General features: G+C 43.8%; 1 protein-coding gene across 6 annotated transcripts in view; it reads right to left on the bottom strand.

Annotated features, from left to right (window-relative positions):
* Positions 1-21,325, bottom strand: part of FOXN3 (forkhead box N3) — a 211,584-nt gene that overhangs the window by 116,319 nt on the left and 73,940 nt on the right. For 3 of the 6 annotated variants that reach the window (XM_061997854.1, XM_061997859.1, XM_061997860.1), the window contains exons 1-2: positions 21,009-21,188; positions 17,663-18,219 (exon numbers count right to left, since the gene is read on the bottom strand). In XM_061997854.1, the coding sequence (XP_061853838.1) occupies positions 17,663-18,205 (543 nt within the window). In that variant the 5' untranslated portion in view covers positions 18,206-18,219; positions 21,009-21,188. Of the gene's footprint in view, positions 1-17,662; positions 18,220-20,733; positions 20,755-21,008; positions 21,189-21,325 lie in introns of those variants that run through there. The other 3 variants (XM_061997855.1, XM_061997857.1, XM_061997858.1) reach the window with 2 other exon arrangements.

Below are 21,325 nucleotides of genomic sequence, written 5' to 3'. Positions count from 1 at the left end.
CCATCCAATACTCTTCACATTATTTAGGTTACTCAATTCCAAAAGACATAAATTGCCTTTTCTTACAAATATATAGTTACATTGTATATGAAAGCCAAGTGACAATTTTAACACACAACCCTTCACACAACAGGTATTAATAAAATTATTCAACACTTATATCTGTGCTAAAGGTTTATGGGTCATTTTTTGCCCACTAGTGTATTAATGACGAAGTAAGCCGGTGAGTGAATTTCCAGGGGAAAGGGTTAACAGCGAGTAGAAATGGGTGAGAGAGGCAGTAGGTTGCACTAAATCCATTAACAGTGACAAATAAAAATAGAAATAGGGAAGACCTGACAAAAGCTAATGGATTTGCACCATTTTCCTCATAACTGTTTATTTAATGTAGGGTTTTTCCTTGCTTAGTATTTAATATTAGTTTGCACGATGAATTGAGGAGGGAAAACAGTCACTTTGATAAATGGTTTGAGGTTGCCTGGATGTGAGGTTTCCCTGGGATCTGTAGGGAAACAAAGCTGTGCTCCATTCCGAGCCCTGCTCAGCAGCCTCAACAGATCCCCATCACCTGCAGCAGGCACGTGCTGAACAAAAAACCATCACCCTGCAACAGAAACCTCAGTATTATCACACATCTATCAACACACAAATTATTTCTGCCACTTATATGCACATACTCTACTCTGCTTGTGTTCCATTTTTACACTAAGTTTAGAGATAGTTTCTTTTTTTATGAGAGCTTTTGTTTTCCTCTCATCTTTCTCACAGCTAAATAAAACCCCAAAAAGTAAAAGCACAACACTCCCCTCTGCCACAAACATCCTCCAAATGAGGCAACTTCTCATCTGCATTTGAAGCCTTCATCCTGCTCACACAGTACAAATCAGCACAAACTTGCCAGGGCAGGACCTGCCCTCAGGAGGCTCAACATCTCAAATGCTCCAAGTCCAAACATCATGGACTCTGAAACATCTGGGATTTCACTGTGATTTGGTACCTTTGCAAACAGCCTACACCAATCCTCCTTCCTCTTAAATGCCGGGTATCACACAAGGCTCTGGAGAAACACCCCCTAAATGAGTCTGTAAGATCAATAGCTCTGCAATGAAGGTGAACCAAGAGCAAACTGGCCTACTGTGGAGAGATCAAAACCCAGTCGCTTCAGCAAGCACATCCTCTTAGACATCAAGCACCCTGGTGAGACTAAAACAGCAGTGCCTGTAGGAGGAGGCTTTCTTCACCTGGTGGGATTTGGCATCTCATTGTTTTACTGTAATACAAAACAAGCAAGAAATCATACCTGAGAGCCACACCACTGAGACCTATACACTGCCAGACAGCAAGCCCCCACCAGGCCTGGCAGCAGGGGAAGAGTACTACCACCTTTGGCACTAACCTCTTGCTGCATCTCCTGGAGAACCAGCCACAGAACCCTTTCTGAGAGAGGCAGAAACACACTTCAATTGCGTTAGAATCAGTGAGGCTCTGGCCTCAAGACTTCAAGGGAATTACATACTTGGGCAAAGCCAGGGAGCAGGCTGCTAAGCCACCTGCCTGCCTCTACCACCAACCACATCACAGGTGGCTAGAAAGCACTCTCTCCCAATTCTGGCTGTAACTTTGGTCTGCTCAGGCAGCTGCCCTGCAGCTCACATGAGCAGAAGCACAGAAAGACTGGTCCTGCTCCAACTGGCCAGATGCCTCAGTCCACCAGTGACAGGAGACAGCCAGGTCTATGACATTCCAAGGAGCACAAACCAGAGACATCCTGGCACATGGGTTAAGCACAGAGTGTTCCCACCCCATCACATAGGCAGCAAGCAGAGTCCCCCTGCCTTCCCTGCAGGTGTATGGGATCCACCTCCACTACAGCTGAAGAGCCTGTGCCCAGCCCTAGAGGGTGAGAATCATACTACGAAGGTTGGGAAGGGAGCAAAGCAGATGAATAATTGTCTTTCTCAGCAGAAAGATGCAGTGGCACAGGGAGAAAGCAAGCTATGTTATTGGGTCTCATCCAAGCCATCCTCAAGGTGGAATAAGTTAAAAGCAACAATATAGGACCTTCTCATTGTGGGAGCAATTAATTCAGATGTGCTTACATTTCCTCTCATTTTTACTTTAAGTCCACTATAGAAGAACAGGCTTATAAAAACAGTAGCAAGATAAACTCTCTTAGCCTTCAAAGTCCTATTCACAGTAAGAGTCATTAAAATGGTAACACAACTCCTTTTATTATTTTTCTCCACACAGCATCTCAAAAATACTTTGACAATTATAGGTTTTTTGTTGCCTTGGGTTGTTTAGGTATCTCGATTTTTAGGGGCACGGTTACATGGTTGCAACTGGTAAAATGCTAAAAGCAGCAGATGCAACAAAGCTTGGCATGAGGAACTCCTGCAGCATGAGCCACTCAATCAAGAGTGTTTTATAGTGGATAATTAATACTGCATTTCAGCTTCCCTGAGCACCTCCACCAGTAAAACAGATTTGAAAGCGTGCAGATAGTTTATTAAACTTGGCAAAGTGATTAGAGAAACAAGATACAGACTCACTGGTGTGCATGGATTTAAAGCAAAAAATTAATATTTAAATCGAGATTTTTTTTTCCCAAGGAAGCTATCAAGTCCCCGATCAAAACCTACAGCTTGGCAAGAACAGGATTCACAGGTTTACTCATGTAAGAAAAAAAAATCAAAAAGCAAAAGAAAAGTGGGTTTCCTCAAATTCATAGATGAGAATCAAAAAGCACTGACAGAGGCAGCAGCAGAGCGCCAGCCTGCAAACACACCAAAACAACCCAACAGAAATAGAAATACCACTCTTCAGGGTGCTCTTTTGGCTAAGCTGGTAGCAAACAGGATGTGAGCATCAGTCACTGTGCAGAGAAGAGGTTATTCAGAATAGCAAGTTCAGGCACAGACTGGGTCTTTTACCCGGTAAGGAAAGAGTGGGAGGAAGGGGGGAAGCTTTCAACCCACACACCACAGCCCTGCCTACTTGGGTTTTCCCCAGCCTCTTTTCAACTGAATTATCTCACAAGCAGTCATTTTCAAGTGTGATGTTCACAGACAGCCCTCATGAAATACGGCTGCACAGGGAGCCTGTGTATGCTTCATTTCTCCTCCTCCTTCCAGCAGCCTTGAGAGCACGGACAACCTCAGTAGTACCAGCAGCCCTGAGATGAGGGACTGGGACACATCATGCAGAGAAAGGAATGATTACTGCTTGGCTTGAACATGAGAATACAAAGAAAAACAGAGTTTGGAACCTCGCAAGGGGAAAAGACAAGGCTGTTTGATGGGAGTCTAAAAACCTCTGGAAATTAGAAAAGCTGGATCAACTTCTACATTGGGCTAACTCCCCATCTTCAACCTCCCACTCCGCAGTGTTTACTAGCAAGCTATTACTCATTCTAATTATTGTATACAAAAAGGCTTCTGATCAATATTGCACAAGGGTGATTAGTGCTCAGTGATTAAACATCAGTGCACAAATTTATCTGACTTAACATGCCTGAAGTGGAAGGGAACAGGGAAAAACACTTTCCGAATAGACTCCAGTAATGAAAACTGACGACTTGCCCGACATCAGATGTTGATGTTGTGAAGTATTCAGAAGGAACAAGCAGAAGAATATGCATGGTATCTTCAGAAGGACAGAAAATTGTTTTCCTCCAAATTATTCATGATCAAATATGCCTTTGAACAGATCTACCATCTCAAGGAAAAGAAAATCTCATTTAAGGATGCCAAAGCATGGCTATTTTGATGACAAAGGTGTCATGCAAACAGGCCTGCTGTGACCTGAGTCACTGCTTCAGGTCTCCTGTGATCTTTTTCTCTATCAGTTTCACACAGGAAGTCTTCATATTTGACACAACAAAAATAGCAGATGGTTTACAAATGAAAATCTTGCTTCAAAAAAAGTTGCAACTTTTTTCTTCTCTGAAATGCAAATGCACTTTCAGCATAGTGCAATGATGACTCAAAGCACTTGCCCCTGTCACACATTCCTCAGACAGACATTTACAAAGAGCCATTTCTAGATGATGCAAGTAAGAAAAGAGAGAACTAAGAGGGGAAAACCTACAAAAACAGCAATCAGAAATGAATATCTGGATGTGAAAAGCAACCAAAAATAATGTATGAACTTCTTTACAGAAGAAATGCATAGCTAGAAAATGAGGTCCAAACTGCTGAAGGCCTTATCCAAACACTGAACAAAATGGAAAAGGCACCTTATAACTTCCTACTGACGATGAAAGCTTTTACAGCAGCAATCTTACCTTTCAGAGCTGTAGAATCTATCAAATTCTACTGAAAAACAGTAAGCAGCCCATGAGTATGCTCGTGGCATGAAAATCCACCATCACTTGCCACACAAAAGGAAGCCAGATATACGAGCTCTGAAGTGCCAGCCCATGGAAAAGGGCTGGTATCCTCCAAAGGGCCCTTCTCTTCATAGTCAAACCCAGCGATTACAAATGCTGAACACCTGCACTGTACAGAAGATTTCTGTAACTGCTATATTTTCCCTACAAAAGGCCAATACTAAACACACCACCACCAAAAAAATCTGAAAGAAATTTGACAGATTACAGATTTACCATAACCTCCAGAATCTGGCTTTGATATTGCCAATTCATACCATCTTTAGGATTGTGGTGTTTTTATCAGAAAGTCATGAGATGATACAATATTGGAGGGGGCTGGGGTGGTGGAGAACCAAACCAAAATGTTTCAAGCTGTCTTCTGTAAAAGAGCCCATAAAAGACCTTAAAGGCTCTAAAACAAGGCGCACATTTCTTCCCCTATTATTTTAAATGACAACATGATTTTGGAGCAATTTTTTTTAACTTTTAAGGCCCAAATCTCTATATAAATAGCCGCCCACACCATATCCACCCATATTATTGCACACACTCTCCCCACCCAGGTGCTAACATTACTTGGTCTAACTTAAAAGCCACACAACAAAAAACCCAGAGAATTTATTTGGGCAATTACAGAATTCTCTCCCTTTCCAAACAAAAGCATGTCTCCATATACAGTGTGAGAAGGCTGAGGCTACACGTGGTGTGGATTGAAAAGCTATTTAAATCAGCTCTGGAACCATTTTTTTGTTTAGCCTGATGCCAAACAACAGGAATTGAAAAACAGTCAAAACAGGGAAAAAAAATCCCAAAACACAAGAGTTTACTGATGAAGCAAACTCTTCCTCTTTTTAATGCATGCCTACATTAAAGATTCAGAATACAAATCCAACAAGTTTGTGAACCCTGTTTTATACATTGCGAAGGATATAAATCAAAGTTGATGTGGCACACGTGGATAATTCTACCACCCATATTTAAAACACAAGACTCCTGTCCCGTCAGCTTAAGCCCAGGTAAATGCATTTTTGGCACAGTAGACACTGGAGAATGAGTGGAACTCAAGAGCTGATGAAGTAATAGATGGTAATTAGCAAAAGTGGTTAGACTGTAAGTATGTTTACTTTGAAACTAAAATAATGCAAGTATTTTAGCTGGGAGGGAAGATGTTTTCATGGTTTTTTTCCTAATCAGCAGAAAAACAGAATGAGAAAGCAAGATCTTTCCTATAGTTTCAATAATACAAATTGAAATAAAATCTAAGTGGAAATTTTATACTCCTTCTCAAACAAGAACGGCAGAAAAGCTAGTCTCTTAATGGAACAGGTCATAATTACATTTCTGCTTCTCTAAACTCAAAACTGCTCAGCTCTAAAAGCCAAGAGCAAATGGCACATCAAAGCGGATTTGCTAAGACAAGAACAGAAAACTTTATTCCTCTCAACAAAAGCAGTGTTGTCCAAAAGGCAGCGATGTCTTACAGGTGTTTTAACAGAATTTGACTGAATAAAAAATTAGTCAAGTGGAGGTGTTTTACTAAATTGCAAGTGCTGGATTGTTTTGGAAAAAACACTGTTCATGTTAGTTAGACTTTTAATTTAGAGCGATCTGTTTAGACTAATTGGTAACCAGTTGTGGTAACAGAACATGTCTGTCCTAAGGAAATTTTGCAGAGACATACCACCATGACAGCATCTTATTTTCCTAGCACAAAGATGCAAGTAGATAGAAAGCTTTTTTGTGTGACAGTCCAAATCTGTATTACTTTTTGCTCCCATTGCACCTTAAAAGTCTTTGGATACTCTAAAAGTCAGTATGACTACGTAATGACATCTAAAGTAATATCTGTATACATACACACACATACGGATAGAGAGAGGTACAAAAATAAATTATTTTAAGCAGAAAAGGAGGTATAGCCTGAACAATAAAATGCCATTTGTCTCAATAGCCGGGAGCTACCACTGTACTGAGTCTTCTGTGCAATTTGTCTCTATGACAGTTGCTTCCTTCTCTCTGCCATACAGCCGGAAGTATAGAAAGTATTAGAACTTGATATAAAATTCTAAGAAATTCATCTACCCTCTTCTACAGGACGTTTTGTATATTTAACCATGAGCACTGAGGAAAACATTCTTCTTCAGAGAAGAGGGGTAACAGAGATAAAACCCCAATAACTTAGTGCAATGGGTAATTATGTAACAATAACTGCGTTATGTTAATTGCCAAAACAGGGAAAAACATGTTGGACAAGTTCATCTGACTCTTCCAAAATAAACCAGGGAACATTAAAAGCAGCATCGTTCATGTGATTCCCAGCCATCCCAGCCACATTCTCACTCTCCAGCTTCCCATGTCTCCCAGCCAAAGATGAAATACCTGCCTTTCCCAGGCATACCATGCATTTCTTCCTGCCTCAGCTACACACGTAAGTCCAACACCACTCATCTACTGCTCCTTAGTCTACTTTAGGAAGGATGGAATTATATAAGAATCATCTAATTCTTTCTGGTTAGATTTATAATAAATATAATCTCTGGAAGCGATTCCTGCAGAACTAAATACCTTTTGACCCAGGAGATTTATACCACTTTCTCAAAAAAGTAAGTGTAATTGCAGCTCCATCTAAGCCAGCACCACACAGTTCTTAAAGCTGTCAAACATTCCTCTCCAAAATTCTTCAAAGTGCTCCCAGGAGCAGTGAGGATCTCTGGAAGTACAATGCTTGTGTGTCATCCTAGGGCTGCACAAAGCTGCATGCAGACAGCCAGTGGAAGGCTAGTGGTACTAAGGAGAATCCTGCAAACACGGCTTTTCCTGCAAGGTAGGGATTTTATTCCTAGAGACGAACCATGCAAGAACTATTGGACTTTCCCAAACAATTTTTTTTTTAAAAAAGCACACATCTAATTGCAAAACTGCTACATTTATTATGTTCTGCATCACTTAACAGCTACATTTACCCACCTCTAAGTCTAAAACCAGAGTATTTCAGAAATTATTTCCTCATTTTTACTGAAACACACATAATCCAAGAAGAGGTATATTCTGACTCTCCACCCTAAGAGGGTGAGGAAAATAAATAAAAATATATAAATGAAAGCTTGATATAATGTTTCTGAGTACCTAACCCCAGTCTTGCATGGACTCCCACAGCTCCTTCAAGTTGCACTGTAGGCACTTTTTTTTTCAACTGCAAACTCAGAAAACCATTTACAACAGTTGCTTCACCTCAACGAGTACCTCCCACAGTAGGCAGCCATGGGATCTCATAAATATAGCTCTAGAGCAGAGCCTAATTTCCTGCTCATAGCTTGACTAAGTGTGGACTCAGCATTCAACTAGAATCTCTTATGCAAAACCGCATCAATAAGTTTCTGCTCATGTACTGCCACACTTTTCCATGCCAGTCCCCACATAGAACCCTGTTCACTCCTCTGCTTACCAAGAGTCATCTTTCAGCAAGTCACACCATCATTTCTAAATCCTGACAGTACTCAGCTAGTGGTAAATTGCTACCGTTCACAGCTGCAACAAAATATAGCAATTCAGTACACTGTAGATAGTGTTTTGGTATCTTAAGTCACCGTCTGAGAGCAGTAATTTGGTTTCTTTTCTACTGTAGCAAGGAAAAACCCACTCACGTTGAAGAACCTTGGAACGAGTCCTCCCACAAATTTCTACATCAGTTCCCAGGACAAAGTTTCTCTATCACCCAGGATGAAATTTGAAAAAACATAACTAACAAATTAAAATGTACTGTCTCCAAAACTACTATTATGGATAAGTAAGATCCAGAGACAAAAATTATGGCCACAACTGCTACTTTCTTCCACAGCTCTCTGTACCAGTTCTACTGTTTACTCAAGAGTAAATCAAAAGCAGCTTTATAAAGTCAGGAGTCCAAACTGGTGGGAGAACATAAGAAAACAAGTAACGTTCCAGCCAAAGAAGGGCCAATAGTGAGCTACCAAAAATTCAGGAGAAAAAGTTATGCCTAAGTAGGAAGGTCATTCCCCTTCTTCCTCCCTATTGTTGTTTATCTTACACAACCTGTATCACTAATGAGTCTGACATCACAGCTATAATTTAGGACTTTGTGGAAGCCAGGTGAGTTGCCAATAAGTACAGCATCCATACTGTTATAAATATACTTCTCCTCCAGAAAAGATAATCACAGTTTTATTGCCATTGCAATAATCTGCACTGAATGACCAGACACAGTAGCAATGATGAGCACGGTGTGGGTGCAGTATCTCAACTACCAGGCACTTCAGCAGCTCCAGTCATTTGATCAATAAGATCTAAAGGCAAGCTAAGAGGAATCACAGACATGATAGCATGACAGAGCCAAGGCACTCTGCACTCCCTTCTGTAGATAAAACCGAGAATCCCTGTGAACTTCAGTCCTGGACACTTATTTTGCTCAAAGGGAAAACATCTCAGGAAGCTCTTGCTGAAAGCAGCACAGCTGAAGAAGGTGCTCCTTGCCCTCATCTATGATGCTAATTAATCCCAGGACAGTCAGACGCTGCTGAACCACAAGTGTCCCAGTAACCATCCACAAGGCCACTGTCCAACAGCAACAACATTTCTGCTCCTTCAGAAGAGCTGCCTTTGTCTCCACAATTAAAGAAAACATACAGTATTACTTCTGTTCCTGCATTCTTCCAAACCAGAGAAAACACACACAGGAATTGAGTAAAAAAACCTCAAGCAGACACACAGGATTCATTTTAACTTTAAAGGCATCAGAGAGCAAGTGTCAAGCACAGAGAGCTCATGAGCCCACGTGAAGCAACTGCCTGTGTTTCTTTGCTGCTTGTCAATTAAGTACTGCCAGACAAGCAAGTTTGGCACCTCCTCTCTTCCCCAGCCCATTTGCAATAACTTCCCAGCTCTGAAGCTGAGCAGCTACCCTGCTTTTGGCCAGCTCTGAGGCACTGCAGCAGGTGGGATATGTCTGGGAGTGGCACTGAAGCTACCTGGGAATCAGATGGAATGACAGATGTTAAGAAACAAAATTTTGAGACCAAAACCTAAATGCTGACAAGATAGTTGCTACTATTAAAGAAAGTAAAATGTCACTGTTCTTAAACTAAGGAATAACAAGCTGACTTAAACTAAAAATACCCTAAAATCAGCAAGATTCATATACATCTTATTAAAGCATACTTTCTTCAGTACCTTCCTTTACCTAGAAGGCAGTGATTTGAGTTATACTGGTTCAAAATATCACATTACTAGTCAAAAGATAAAAGCAAATAGTCACAATATAGAAATCTTTATTAGCTTAAAAACACATATAAGCATGCACCACAGCCTTTCCCTAGATGCTTACTGAGTAAAACTTAACCAGAGGCAGTTACATTGGTGGGGGTTTTTTTTAAGCAAATCTGTGTTCACAAGACTGCATTATGGCATATTGTTTTGTTATAGCTACAAAAGGTCTTTGCATGACTTCATCTAGCAATGGTCTACCCAGTCTTTAAAATGACAGATGTTGATTACTTCTATACACTAAGCCACCACTGACCAACACACAAATACCAACCAACTAAATTAAACATGGAATCACATCAAATTCCTTTTTCACAAAGATTCCAGCCTGGGTAACGCTGCACAATGGATTTAACTAGATTTATGATGAAGATACAGCAATTAGCTGAAAATAACACAGAAGAAGCAGGTATGGTCAGCCTGGAGACTGTGTCTCAGACCTCACCAGAGCAGTCAACTGAATGACTTTACCAGAAATGCGGAGCTGCTGGAGGGACGAGCCAAGGTTTCAGATGCCTGGGTCAGTGAGTGGGATGCAGCAACTGCCTGAAACCAGAGCAAGGAAAGGAAGCTCTTCCAGCAACTCAAAGGCTACTTCAGGCTGCCTGAATATTTTCAACTCAGTAACTGTCAATTGCTCAATTACGATCAGGCTTTTAAAAGTATTTTCACAAGGTCTTCACCCAGGAAAAGAAGCCATGCAGCACAATTTGCTGTGCTCTTTCAGACAATGTATTGTCTGAAATAATGAACTATTTAACTTTCCTTTCACAAAAGGAAGGAGGAAGTCAAAGAGACATATATTTTGTAATTAAAATGGATTCTTTGATATTTTTCTGAAGAACTGAAGCATGAGACAAGAGAAGTGCGCTCTTGGCCAGACCAGTTCATTGCTGGTGTTCAGCTACAGCCAGCACAGGGGCCAGCATGGGCCTGATGCTCAGGGGCATGCCTTGCCAACTGTGACACGAGCTTCACAGCGATCCCCACATGCCACTGTCCCTTACTGGACACATAAAGCACTCCTGCATGCCTACAAGCTCCAACCCCAGCAACAGCCTCCTGTGCTCAAACAAGAGCACATGCCCAGGATCCCCACTTCCTTTGCTGGTAGTCAAAATGGAAGTTCATTAGCTCTCTGAGAATTAGGAAGAAACCTAGGTGGTGATAAGGATGTAAAGACAGCAGCACAGAAAAGCCTGACAGTTGATTTTATGGACATTGTTGCCTCTTTCATAATAGTTATTCATAGGATTCACAGCACAGCTCCATCCAGTGCCATCTCCACTGCCAATATTAAGACAACAGAAAGAAATAAACCTAGAAAAAATGAGAAAACACACATGTGTGTACAGCACACACATCCCTGGGCAGTTTTCTTAGGACTATTTGACACACGTTGTATGGTCCCAGCCTGGCACCACGCATGTATTGGACTGAACATACAAGCAGCCTTGGTAATTTAAGTGCTGCCTGTGCTCTCAAAGTAAGAGCATCCCCTGCCTCTTTGCTTCCTCATTTTCTCCTGCTGCCACCAGGTCAACTCTGAGCCAGCTGAAAGCTGCAGGCACAGTTTCGTGCCAGATTAAACAGAGCTGAGCCCACGGCCTGTGCTGACACTGGTGCTCCTCTGACCACAGTGACCAGTGAGCTGAAAACGAATCCAACTAACTCAGCCCACTGAAAAACAACCCCAATGAAAATTAACAGAGTTTTCAATCCGTTCATTATGTGGTCACACACGTGCCAATGTGAGTTCAAGAGGGGCTGCCAATACAGGTCCAGATTGATTCAGTCCCCCAGCAAAGGGAGCAGGTGGCTAGGCTAGGCAGAGACCAAGCCCGACAGTGGCAGCCGAGACTCCTATCATTTTAGATCAGCTGTAGAACACCACAAAGAGCCATTAACACAGGATACTTTTAACAACAAATAGCACAGTCCTGAAGAAAATCAAAAGAAATATCTCCAGCAGAAGAAAGCCTCCCATTGTACTTATACTTCTTTCCAAACTTCACCCTAAGCCTTACCTTGTGGTACGGACCCCATCCAGTACCCAATCAAGCAGTTGTGCATTGAGTCTTCCTGCAGCTGCCAGCCTCTATCAGGCCTTTCTTCTGTCAGGAACGGCTTGCCTCCTTAGCAACCCCAGCCAGAGGTATTCCCCAGCCTCCCCATCATCTCTATTCCCTCCATCGTGTTGGCACAACTGTTTGTTGGACCGTGCTGTGACCTGAATCGGGGAATTAAGCTGAAAAGCAACTCAAGGATTTAAAAAAGAGGGAAATATAAAAATCCAGCTGTATCAAATCTCTGACCAGATCTGTGATTTGCCACAGAAATGTAAAATGTCACATACCAAGAAGGTGTTGGAGCAAACAGCTAGGAGCAAGAGGTGTGACCACAGTGGAAAAATAGACTCATCAACCCCATCACAGCCCAATGCGATGGGTAAAGAGCAGCTCACTCCCACTTCCCTGTCTGGGCTCTTTCAGTCCTGCTTAAAATGCTTTGTGTCATCTTTGCTGTGGGTTAGGAGCACAGACATGGCCAGTTACTCCAGTTTATTTAACCTAAATAGCCTAACTTAGGTTAAATAACCTACCTATTTAACCTAGGTAGGTCAAGAGCCTGTCCATGCGCAACTAATACCCCAGTTACCAAGAGCACACCTGCCCAGGGGCTATCTTAGCCAAGAGCCTTAGGTTAAAAATTACATTAGGTGAGAGGTTGAGAGAAAGCTCCAGATATTGCCAGTGCTTCAACATTATTTGAAAAAAGAACCAGTTATGCTTTGTACAGCTCTAAACCAGTCAATACAGGCAGACTCCACTGCAAGGAGTAAGCTCTCATGTACAGTCAACCAGCTGGAAGCCAGTAACATGGAAATGTGTTATTCTCATGCACAGCCTTAGGACAGCTATTATTGAAACATTTTGTATCATTTCTTGGATTTGCACTTCAAAAAACAAAATTGAAAGGGTTAAAGAAAAGCTCTCTATAAATCACCTGTAACTCTGTCACAGAATGGTTCTAGAGACCTTTATGATTGTTCTAGAATGAGACGACCCTCATTTCTTTAAATACCAATTTGAGGATAAAATTTCTGATATTACAGAGCTTTTCAGTATGATAAGACTGAGATGTAAGAAAATGGATTTCAAGTTAAACTAGATGAATTGCAGCTTAAAAACATCTTATCTCCTTTCAGTAATTAACACTTGGACCAGCTTATTTAGGACATGATTTTATTAATGGAGACAACATCATCTGAAGTCTTTAACATGAACCTGAGAAGGTGTTTTCTTGGGGTTTAGTTTGTTTTTCTTTTTATTTACACTTTAGCTCCACCAGATGTTATGAACACAAGAGAAATTCTGAGCTTGTTATTTGGGTCAGTCTAGGTGACAACAATATTAAAAACAGAGGAGATAATTTCCATCCTCAGAATGCCATTGAGCTTTCACAGCTAATAACAGTAAAAGAGGGAGAACAGGGTCCCTGGTCCCTTGCCTTTGTGTATAAGCAGATTGGATTAGAAGACTCTAAAGGAAGAACAAGCAGGCTCCTTTTACTGCAGCTAGTGCTTATCTTTCTGCAGGGGTTTACCTCTCAAAAGCCCAGACATTATCGCATTGGAGGAAAGATATTGGCATGTGGGGACTCCTGTGCCCAAGGGGTTCCCCATGGTTCTCATCAGGTGCCCTGGCAGAGTGCTTAGAAGAGGCAGTGCAAGAAATTACAAGTTGGGCACAGGTTCTTGCAGAGCCCAAGGACCACTTGGGAGTCCTCAAATCTCAGAGCCTGCTCCAGACAGAGGAGGAGCTTGGCTGGATCTCCATGACCTAGTTATGGACCACGTACTTCTAAGAATAACTTCCACATCAAGCAAGGGGAATTTTCTTCTCCCATCCCCATAAACATATCCTTTACCCTCATTACATTTCTATTAAGATGTCCCTCAGTACAAGTGCCAAACAAACCCTTGAGACTTGCATTTCTTCAGTGTGCACACAGGCAGGAACATGTGAACGTTTCCTCATCTCAGACAATGCACAGCTGACACAAAGAGAAACCCTCTTGATAGGATAGATGCCCGAGGAAGCACAGACAGGGCAAAAGATGGCAAAAGAGCAGAAAGGAGCATGGTACAGGAGTCTCAGCTTCTATAACCGTGGGCTGTTCACTGAGACAAAAAAATTGCAGAGAAGTCAATGAGGTCAAACATCCTTTCCCTTCATCCACTCATTTGATAACGACTGAGAAAGTTTGCATTCGTAAAAGACACAGATGTATCACATGCCCAGAAAGCACAATCCTACCAGCCTTTGTTCAAAGCAGGAAGCGCTACACGAATAAAACAAACCTTTAGAGGAGGAAAAAAATAGGTTTTATAACAAAATTTTTCAACAGACCCTTAGCTAGAGCAGCACTAGTGGGCGCAGCTATAATTACAGCAAACCTACATAATGCGTCTGAACTAGCTTAGCCCTTTCCCTGCAAGCAGAGAAGCTGCCACATCAGTAACTCCGTTGCTAGGGCAACTGCTTACTTTCCATATCAACTGCAAACTCGTTGCTATGGAGACACATATACAAGAAAAATTCCTCTCTATAGCCAAGGACCAGATGGTAGGGAAGTCAGGGAAGTCATGGGCTAACGGGCTGTACTAAATGGGACACACACTAGAGGACATTTAGATCTGTGCATTATCAATAGGATTAATCTGAATGACTGAATTCACAGGTCCAGCAGCATAAACAAAGCCAGGGAACTCCTCATCAACTCCTCATCATGTGATCCTTCATACTCCGGCCAACTATTATTAAACTGCTGAGCTCAACGCAAAGAGGTTTGTACAATCAAGGGCTCAGCACTTTCCCTTCTTCAGCCCGGCTCTCTGTCTCGATGCAGGAGATCAGATTTGTCAGAAAGTTACATGAATAGTCACTCTGTCGCCTTGCCAGGTAAGCCTGATGGTATTGCAGCTCAAGTGACATAGCAGCAGTGCATAAATGAATCCAAGGAGCAAAATGTCTTTTCCCAGCATTCCACACCAGACCTAAAACCACTAGGACAGAGCAAGTCAAAAACGAAAGTGATGCAGCCTATAAATCTTTTTTTAGGGTTTTTCCCCCTCTCTGTTATAAGGATCTCACATCAGGAAATGCAGGCATTCACATGCGGGAAGAAAAGGCTGCCATACTATTAAATACATATTTAGCCCCATGAATATAAATTAGTGGAACACAAGATTGAGAAAACTACTGTGCAGAGGGAACTCCAAAAAAAAAAAAAAAAAGTGTTCAGCAGAACTTTTTTTAGAAAAGTGATTACTGAAAGGCTACACAAACAAACACTGGAAAGCACAACCATGGAGGAAAAGCTTCTAGCTTTTCACAATGTGTCAATGCACGTCAACCAGCAAATGTCTGCAATTCCCAGCGCTGGTTAACTCCTTCCCCTCCATATTGTACATGTTTCAGAGCCTATCTCGTCAGCATTTTATAACATGCCATTTTCTAAATGCTTCTTTTCCCACATAAAAATGGCAAGACAGGCAGACTCCAATTCTGCAATTTGGAGAATCTGGCTCCAAAGAGGAAGAACTGGCATGAAATGAAATTATTCCATGTAGAATTGTCTCCCTCCCTCTGCCCCAAACCCCAGTCCAAAACCAGAGAACCCTTTAGGTGGACACACTCCTTGTGAAAAGCAGAGATGCTAGCTGCAGGGTATCCAACTCAACTCCAAACGTGTGTAGTGTACACACACACACAAAGGTATTTTCAAAGCCAGAAGGTGACTGCTTTCCAAGTCCACAATTAGCTGTCAAGCACCTGATTCAGCAACTCTGACAGAGCACCAATTCTCTGCTCAGGACTCTGTCTGCCATGTCCCTCAGCCAGGACATCAGAAAAAAAAAACAGCAGGGGATTTAAACAACCTGCCTTAGTGCATTTTTACTTTTTAGAGTCTGAGTTCACAGAATCATAGTCTCACCTCATTCACCTCAATGCCAGCTATCTGCAGTTATTAGCATTTTTTCCATCTCTTGGAAATGGTTTCTCATAACCTGGGATTTCCAGGAATGAGTAAAACCCCACCTGGTTATTCACACAGGCAAGGCCTTCCACCACACCTTGTTGTCCAGCTATGTAACCATGGCTCTAATCACAAATTCGAGATGTAGGTGACTAGTCACGCGTTGTGCTCCAGCACTTCCCTGTGGAGAAGCAGCACGTTGTGGTATTGTTCATACAAGCTCAGCAGACCGCCGGATATTTGACAGATAGACATGAAGACAAGTTCTTTGTAGGAAGGAAACTGTAATCTAAATAGTCAACTTGTAAACAGAGGAAGAGGGATAGAACAAAACACAAATGCCAATATTAAACACAGGCCTTGCCTGGTATAATATTTTGGTGGGTTTTTAATGCATTATGTGAAGGTTTCTTACAGTCTAGAACAGAATCATAGATGTCTGGAGTGGTATTTGTTACTACAGTCTCACATGAGTCCAAGATCCTGGTTTATACAAACAAGATTCAATTCAGGAACAGGTTTTTTTAACTTCACATACAATGTTTCACAGCAACTAACTCACAGAAACACCAGCATAGTGTGTGTGATCAGCAATATGTGGACAGAGGATTCTAGGGAATAATATTAAAACGAAAAAGATTTTAAAAATATCAAAGTGACAATTATTTAAAAAAGGAAAGCTCCAGATAAAAGGAAGCTAAGTAATATATAATGAAAAGTTGCTTGTTTAAGATAATGTATAACTCTTCCTCTAGGGTTACCTGAGCTTCTATTCTATGGCATTTAAAGGTAAATTGCATACAAGATAGGGAGAACAGCACCACCAACAGAAGTCTGGTTTCAGGGTAACCAGTTACAAGACAATCACAGCATTTACTTCAATCACAGCATTTACTTCACTGAAACACAGAAGCTGAGTACATGTATTGTTTCTGCCAGGAGAACATCTGCTTTCTGATCTTCAGTCAATTTTAGAGAGAGTCAGTTGGTGATTTTACCTGCTATTTATTTCACTAATCTGCGAGAAGGCCTGTGAAATTAATCTGCAAGCTGATATTTAATCAGTATACTCAGACTTTGCCAAAGACTCATGCAGATCACTGCCTCTGGAGAGAGACCCCTGCAGAAACCGATCCCTGTCTGCAGGCAGACGGAGGGGGCGGAAGGCCCCGCAGAGGGCTGCGTCCACCGCTCCACTCACTTCCCCATTCCCTCGCACACAGTCGCTGCCTGCAGCCACCGCTGAGGATTCAGCGATGAAACCAGGCAACAACAACGGAGACCCAAAAGCAAACGCACTCCTTGGGCTTCTGCCACCACACCAGTTGAGGAAGCCGCACAAGCCCCAGCAGAGAATGACTGAAATTTCTGTGAATGGCAACTTTCACCTTTGATGCCAGACCTATCTCTTCTATTTTAAATTCTTCTATCTCTTGTATTTATCTCTCTAAAACCTGATTGAAATGAAACATAGCTTAATCATCAAAATTCAAAACTATTTCTGTTTGTTTAAGAGAAAGAAAAGTTTTCTCAGATTACAACACAAACCAGGAAAAAAGCGACGGACTCTTACATAAGGCATACCCTTTCACTATACATTTGTATAAGCCAAGAACAGCAAGCAGCCTATTTATAACGTGATTACATTCATCTAGTATAGCTGGAAACCATTACCACAGCATGATAACTAAAAACAATATTTAACCACTATGCATGAAGACACCAGCTGGGGGGAAAAGGAAGAAACACACACACACAACCCCTGAGTACTTTCTTACAGATGTCTAGACAATGAATTTAATAAAATCAGAATGAGCCATGTTAAAGAAATGTTGGCTCTCTGAATTTAATGAACTGCGTTACCAGGAACAGCGTTGCATATTCTGTATTTCACTGTTATGGATATGTTCTGGGATTAGCAGGTGAATACTTTCAGAGCCAGATCGGTTTCCGTAGTGCCAAACTTACCTGACTTCTGTCTTTGTCCACTTTCTTAAAACACTTATTCAAGGACAGATTATGTCTCACAGAATTTTTCCATCCAGTGGGTGCATTTGCAAAATATGGAAAGTGTTCCAAGATCCAGTTGTATATATCCTTTACGGGCAGTCTTTTGGTTGGCGAGTCCTCGATGGCCATAAATATGAGGCAGCTAAAGGAATAAGGAGGTTTGCAGTTGGGGTTCTGCTTGGCATCGTAGGGCATGTCAGAGTGGGCAGGAGACGGCGGCGTGTCATCACCAATGTCCTGAACGGGGCTAACGCTCCTTAACACTGAGTCCCCAAAGCTTTTCAGCAAGTTCTTGCTCTCATGTAACCAGTTCAAATTAGTTAGTTCTTCATCTTCCATGGCCCCTTTATCGAATCTGATGGCAGGCAAAGAGAAATCTAGGTCCTCGTCATCATGAAGTGCCTTTGATAAATCTCTATCTTGGTAACATTGGCTCAATCCACTGGGAACACTAATTCCTGAGCCCTCTGGCTTCTTACTGGGAGGCATGACTGGACCCATTTAGGCAGCAATTCCTGAGAGAGGGCATCCAAAGGAAGGAGATAAAGAGAAAAAAAAAAAAAAGAGAGACAAAAGTTAGGTCATAAAAACATACCATGTAACATTTTGACAGCTTTTCCCTAACTGGTCACTCGGCCTTTTGTCATCCATATTGAAAACAACAGACTCACATAAATACTCATCCACAACTGCTGAGTAAAATATTCTAAAGGTGGAACAAGAGAAGACATTTCAGTTGATGGAATACGACAATAATCCTGATACACCTCAGGTGTGCATGAAGCCCCACACAGGAAATCATAAAGATGTGTCCCTCAGATGATAAATATGTGTATCAAATCATTGAATACTTCCATTGTATCACTTTAATAAGCATGTGAACTAAAAAAAAAAATAAAAACAGAGGAGCTTAAGGCCAGTTGCTTCAGATTAAGTTCAGCTGTTGCACTTTTGAGGACAATACAACAGCATCATGATTAAAATCACTCTGGCTAAAGGCTGAGGATGAGCATCTGATCTGCAGTTGCAACAAAACTCAGAATTGACAGTAGAACTTCAAAAACAGTAAGTGTGGGAGAAAGGAGGAGGAAAAGCAACTTACAGCGAGTTTTGGGATCATGGCCAAGACACAGTGAAACAAGTGACAGAGGAATAGAGCACTTTAAAAATGTATGTAAACGGAGACGATTTTAACATAAGCTGAACTGTATTTCAAACACTTAGAAAATAGTCAGAAAGACTGCTGTGATGCTCAGCAGTGGCTCAGGAGAATAGGGACAAGTTCCCAAGGGACAAACAAGCCCATGGTGGGGAAGCCTGTGAGCGGTAATATTTTGGAGGACTTAAATGCATCAGAACCTGGGTGAAGTTGAGCGCCTGACCAACTCAAGAGAAGCAGATAAGGAGTCCAACAATTCTACTAGCAAGAGACAGGCTCCCTTTGCATCTCCATACAGTAAAGCTGCCAGGTTTTAGGTCTGTACATGTGAACAGCAGTAAAATAAAAACTGGGAAGAGTTAATAAAGGATTTAAAAGTAACAAAACTTCCTGCACAAATGTTAAATAATAGCAAAATGATTCCCTGCATCTAAAATGTATCCTCGGCAGTTTCCTGAAGTCACACAGTCAACATTGTAATAGAAGGGCAAAAAAACTACAGGTAACAACAGAAGAAATAATCAGGCTAGAGGGAAAAAAAAAAAAAAAGAGCAAGATAGTTGCTCTGGGAAAGAGAAACAATTGACTGTATTTTAGGTGTTAGAAAAGGGCAAAAATGAAAAAGGCAAGTTTGTCTGGTCTTTCTCTAAACATTTTACACTAAAGTAGCTATAACTAAAAAAACCTATACAAAACCTTCATGCACAGGAGACCATTAATACAATCACCCGAGCAGCACAGTTAACATGGGTGGTTTTACACAAGTATCTGGAACAGGAAAAAATACTGAGGCAGATACAAACACCAGGAGGCCAAACTTGCATAGGTCTCACTTCCTCACTTTCAAAACAGAGTCCAGCACAGCCAGAAAGTAAACACAAGTATCGCCGGCATCCAGGGGCACCAGCATCACCTACCTACACCACACAGTCAACTTTGACTCCAAATGGAAGTTATGTCCCACGAGCTTCTAAACAGGAAAATTATATGATGGCTGACAGTAAAGTAATTTAATTGTACTGTTGCTATGACAACATGCTGCTCTCTTTCTGTTTAATTTGCTTATTTGCCAGTATCCTCCCAAAGGGCCGTATCATACCATCCCACTTTCTTTCTCTCTTTCATTGCCCCTTCTCCAGGCCGCGGTCCTCATGTAACGGATGCCGGGGGTGACCGGGCAGCAGCCGCCCGCAGATCCCCACCGCACGGAGGCCCGGCCAGAGAGCGGCTCCCTGCGGGCGGGGGAGCTGCCCCGGGCTGCCGCTCTTTGGGGCGGCGGGGCCCGGCCGTGGCTGTGCCCGGGGGCATGGGGTGCGGGTGGGGGGGAGGGGGGTGTTAAAGAGGCCCGTGGCGGCTGCCACGGCGCCCCGCCGCCAGACAAAGGAGCGCCGGTCACATGAGAGCCCGCAGTTGGGCGAACATTTTTAATCCGCTGCCAATTGCGGGTGCTCCACCGCGTACCTGCACGCCCGCACGCCCGAGGGGCCGCGCCGCCCGCCGCACCGGCGGCCCCGCGGAGGACGGCGGGGAGGGGAGCGGGCGGAACGCCGGGGGGAGACGGGGCAGTCCCCCCGCGCCGCGCTCCCACCGTACTTGCCGCACGGGAGGGGGCACGACACGCGACGGGGGAGGGAGGGCGAGCTCTCATTGGCCGCCGGCGCAGCCAATCAATGGCGTTGCTAGGAGACCGGCACTGCTGGGCCGGGCGGCGCGCGGCGCGCATACCGCCAATGCCGGCCAGATGTCACCGGCCCGCGCCGGCCCCGCCGCGCCCGCAACTTCTGCCCTCCCCGCGCCGCGCCGCGCCGCGCCGCACCGCACCGCACCGCGCCGGCCCGGCGCCGCCCGCCAGCCGCCTTTGCATACGTACGCGTGGACGGCCGTGCGCGCCCTCAAAAGTCCTGGCCCGAGAGGCTCCCGGAAGCCCCCGGCGGGACCACCTCTGGCCCGAGGCGGCCCCGCGGCGCAGCCGGCCGGGCTCGGCGGGGACGCGGCAGCAGGCGCGCCGCGGCCGCGCACCAACTCCTGGCCAAGTTGTGGCGCGGGGCTGGGCCGGGGCGAGCCGGGCCGGGCGGGACCGCGCCGCCCCCCGGGCGGGCCCGCCGGCGCCTTGCGCAATCCCCGTGAACGACAACAACAATTTACCTGGCGGGCAGGGGGGCGGAGGCGGCGGTGGGCTCACCGCGGTCCCTTCATGGCAGTGGCGCAAACTTTCATCTGACGGAGCCGAGCATCGCGCGCCCCCGCCTCAGCCCGAGCCCCGAGGGTGCCGCGGGGGTCCCGGCGCAGGGGGCCCCGCCGCCAGCATGGGGCCCGGCCGCCGCCCGCCCCCCGCCCGCCCCGCGCTCCCGACGGCCAGCGGTCCGCCTCGGTGCGAGCCGAAGAGCGAGAAATTGTTTCCACTGCAAACAAAAAAGGCGACACATGACCAGGGAGGGAGGGGAGAGAGGAAAAACGTGGGC

This window comes from Colius striatus, chromosome 6, assembly GCF_028858725.1.
Source record: "Colius striatus isolate bColStr4 chromosome 6, bColStr4.1.hap1, whole genome shotgun sequence".
In the NCBI taxonomy this organism is placed as follows: domain Eukaryota; kingdom Metazoa; phylum Chordata; class Aves; order Coliiformes; family Coliidae; genus Colius; species Colius striatus.
The sequence above is the reverse complement of the archived record's forward strand: the minus strand, read 5'-3'. Positions and strand labels throughout refer to the sequence as shown.